We start from the raw sequence: 3,590 nt of genomic DNA, 5'->3' as shown, positions 1-3,590 counted from the left end.
CGAGAACTCTTGAGCAAATGGGTGATAAGGAGGGCAAAGTCCATCAAGTTCCAAGGAAGGCTGTTTTTTGTTCCCAAGAAGGACTCAGACAAACTCAGAGTCATTCTGGATCTGTCACCACTCAACAAGTTCATAGAAAACGACAAGTTTAAGATGCTGACCCTTCAACACATAAGGACCCTATTGCCCAAAAGGGCATACACAGTCTCCATAGACATGGCAGATGCCTACTGGCTCATTTCGATCAATCGCCAACTCTCCTTCTACCTAGGATTCAGGCTACAAAAAAGAAAGTACACTTTTAGAGCCATGCCCTTCGGACTCAACATAGCCCCAAGGATCTTCACGAAGCTTGCACATGCAGTCGTTCAACAACTATGCCTAGAAGGGGTCCAGATGATGACCTAACTGGATGATTGGCTGGTGTGGGCAGCATCCGAGACGAAATGTATGCAAGCATCCAAGAAAGTGATCCAGTTCCTGGAACATATGGGATTCAAGATCAACACCAAGAAGTCTCAACTAATTGCAGCTCAGAAGTTCCAATGTCTAGGTATGCATTGGAACCCACAGTCACATCACCTCTCAATTCCATAAAAGAAGAGGAGAGAGATAGCGGGATCTCTCAAGAGACCACTATAATCCAACAGGCCATGTCAGTCTTCCTCACACTGAAGAAATTATTCCTTTTCCCTGCAGTCCATATAAGACTGATTCTGGACAGCAAGGTGATAGTGAGATGTCTGAATCGTCAAGGCTCAAGATCACCTCACCTCAACCAGGTAATGTTGGCCATCTTCTGCTTAGCGGAAAAGAAGAGATGGCACTTATCAGCAGTTTATCTCCAAGAGTTCCGCAATGTGACGCCGGACCCTCTATCCAGGCTAACGCCAATAGAGTCAGAATGGTTCCTAGAAGCAGGATCATTCTCCTTCATCTTACATCAAATCCCAGAACTGCAGATCGACCTCTTCGCAACGAGTGACAACAAGAAACTTCCTCGATATGTGGCCCAATACGAGGACCCTCTAGCAGAAGCAGTGGACGCCATGTCCCTCGACTGGAAAAGATGGTCCCGGATTTATCTGTTCCCTCCAACCAACTTGCCGATGAAGGTCCTCAACAAGCTGAGGTCTTTCTAAGGAACAGCAGCGCTAGTGGCTCCCAAGTAGCCCCGGACCAATTGGTTCCTTCTAATATTGGAATTGCAGCTGAGGCTAATTCCTCTGCCGGACCCAGTTCTGTCTCAACAGGTACAGAAGTCGACTGGCTTTGCTTCATTACAGAAAGCCCAAGACCTTCATATCATGATTTTCTCTCCCTAGCGGTGATAAAAAGGTTTGGGATCTCGAAAGAAAGTATAGACTTCTTAGAGGAATATTAGGTCTAAATCTACCAGAAAGCAATATGAGTCGTCTTGGAAGAAGTGGGTTACTTTTGTCAAGGCAAGAAAACCAAAAGAAATCTCAACAGATTTTTGTTTATCTTTCTTTTTCCATCTTCATGAACAAGGTTTAGCAGCCAACACGATAACTACATGTAAATCTGCCTTGACTAGACCCTTGCTTTACGCTTTCCAGGTAGACTTTTCTAATGAAATCTTTAACAAGATCCTAAGGCCTGTGCTAAGCTTAGGTCTGCAGCACCTCCAAAGCCCATTTCATGATCCCTGGATAAGGCACTACACTTTGCCTCAACGTTGGACAACGAGAATTGCTCTCTAAAAGATATGACTCATAAAGTTATATTCTTGCTTGCTCTAGCCTCAGTGGCTAGAGTTAGTGAGACAGTGGCCCTTTCTCGGGAAGAGGGCCATATCCAGTTTACTGAAGTGGGAGAACTGAATATTTTTCCTGACCCAACGTTTCTCGCCAAGAACGAGCTACCCACCAAGAGGTGGGGCCCCTGGAGAATCTGCCCTCTTAAGGAATGTCTCGCTGTAGCCAGTAGAGTGTCTTAAGGCCTATCTTCGTAGAAGTTCAGACTTCAGGAGAGGACAGCCCTTTAAAGGAGAAACATCGGGCTCAAACTTATCCCTGAAACAACTATGGGCGAAGATCACCTACTTCATTCACAGAGCGGATCCTGACAGTACACCAGCAGGACATGATCCTAGGAAAATTGCTTCATTGTTAAATTTTTTCCAGTTCATGGATTTCAAGCAACTATGCTTGTATACTGGATGGAAGTTATGCAAAGTTTTTTTTTAAGGACTATGCAAAGCAAGTGGAAGAATTAAAGAGATATGTGGTGGTGGCAGGTAGTGTTCTAAAACCTGTCGCTTAGTGCTGCGAGGAACAGTGAATTAGTTGGGACTATAATTCTATAGGGTGTACATGTTGGCACATTACAGTGCAGCGTGGTAAGTGAAATGTCATGAAGGCGACATTATGTACTGTTCCACTGTATAAAGGTGAAGAATCATAGACTTAACATTAGTGCTGTGTGTTCTTACACAAGTGTAAATAGACAGACTTCTCAGAAAAGTAATAGAAAATTACTGAATTTTCAATGAGTGGCATGAACTTTTGTTTTCAGATAAAAAAAATATTTCTGATTTGGCCTGTATTTTCTGTTTTGAAATTTTGTTCACTTCCATTTTGTATGTTATTATGATATGTATGCTGAATTATCATTTATTGATTGCCAATAAATGTCTAATTGGTTTTCTGAGTCTTATTTCGCCCCAAACATATAAAAATAAAGTTATGTCCGAGCATTAGTTTTATTCCTTATCATTCTGCATAATAACACTGAACAGCGATAGTAACTTTGTTCCTAAACGTATGGAAACCTTTTCTGTCATGTTTACCTTGTTTCGATATGGATATAAACTTACCTGTTAAGATATACAGCTGAGCTGACTTACCTTAGATGCTATGGTGGCTTTTGTGCCCTTTGTTCTTTTAAAATACCAACTTTGGCTAAAGGCATACAGTGAGACCCGTATGCCACTTGACTGCTAGGTTGGTCATATGAAATATGCAAACTTTGAGACTTTACCTGAGTCTAGGATGACTCCTCCCTGTAGGGGGCAGGAAGCACTAACATACTTCATGATTAGAAGTAATGACATATAACGGTGTTATGTTAAAGTAGGTTATTTAATTGTTTATAAATAAATTCGGTCTTCGGCAGGAGTAAATGTTAACTGCCTTTTTCATAAGAGTTCGGTGATAACCTTCGCTCCTCCTCCATCGTTAATTAGTGAATTGCCATTAACTCTTTTGTTTATTTTTTTTTCCGAGTGTTTGGTGTTTAGTGAGAGCCGTGGACGAGACTACTGCTGCCTGGAATGTTCAGTTCGGACCGTGCCTTGATCACAGACGTGTATCCTAATTCAGCAGCCATTGGTAGACGCCTCTTTTATTCCCTCATAAGGAATTGTGCCTTTGGAAGATTATTTCCCTGGTGTCTTTGAGCGACCCGTGGAAAATTGTACACATCTTTGGATCACGGACTACATATGCAGGGGTTTTGTCACCTGCGATAGCCACCTCGCTTGTTACGTCCTGCAAGTGTATGTGTCACTTGCGACCTTCGCTTGGCGTTATTTTCCCCGCCTGAGGATTCTGCGGGAAGGCGGTGCC

The 3,590-nt window shown here is 42.7% G+C and overlaps 1 protein-coding gene across 1 annotated transcript in view; it reads left to right on the top strand.

Annotated features, from left to right (window-relative positions):
• Nucleotides 1-446: 446 nt before the first annotated feature.
• LOC137655293 (uncharacterized) overlaps nucleotides 447-3,590 on the top strand; it is a 46,896-nt gene continuing 43,752 nt past the window's right edge. The window contains exons 1-2 of the mRNA XM_068389179.1: nucleotides 447-734; nucleotides 1,070-1,253. Of these exons, the coding sequence (XP_068245280.1) occupies nucleotides 447-734; nucleotides 1,070-1,253 (472 nt within the window). The remainder of the gene's footprint in view (nucleotides 735-1,069; nucleotides 1,254-3,590) is intronic.

This window comes from Palaemon carinicauda, chromosome 16 (genome assembly GCF_036898095.1).
Source record: "Palaemon carinicauda isolate YSFRI2023 chromosome 16, ASM3689809v2, whole genome shotgun sequence".
NCBI classification, from domain to species: domain Eukaryota; kingdom Metazoa; phylum Arthropoda; class Malacostraca; order Decapoda; family Palaemonidae; genus Palaemon; species Palaemon carinicauda.
This window is presented reverse-complemented; position numbering and strand designations above follow the sequence as displayed.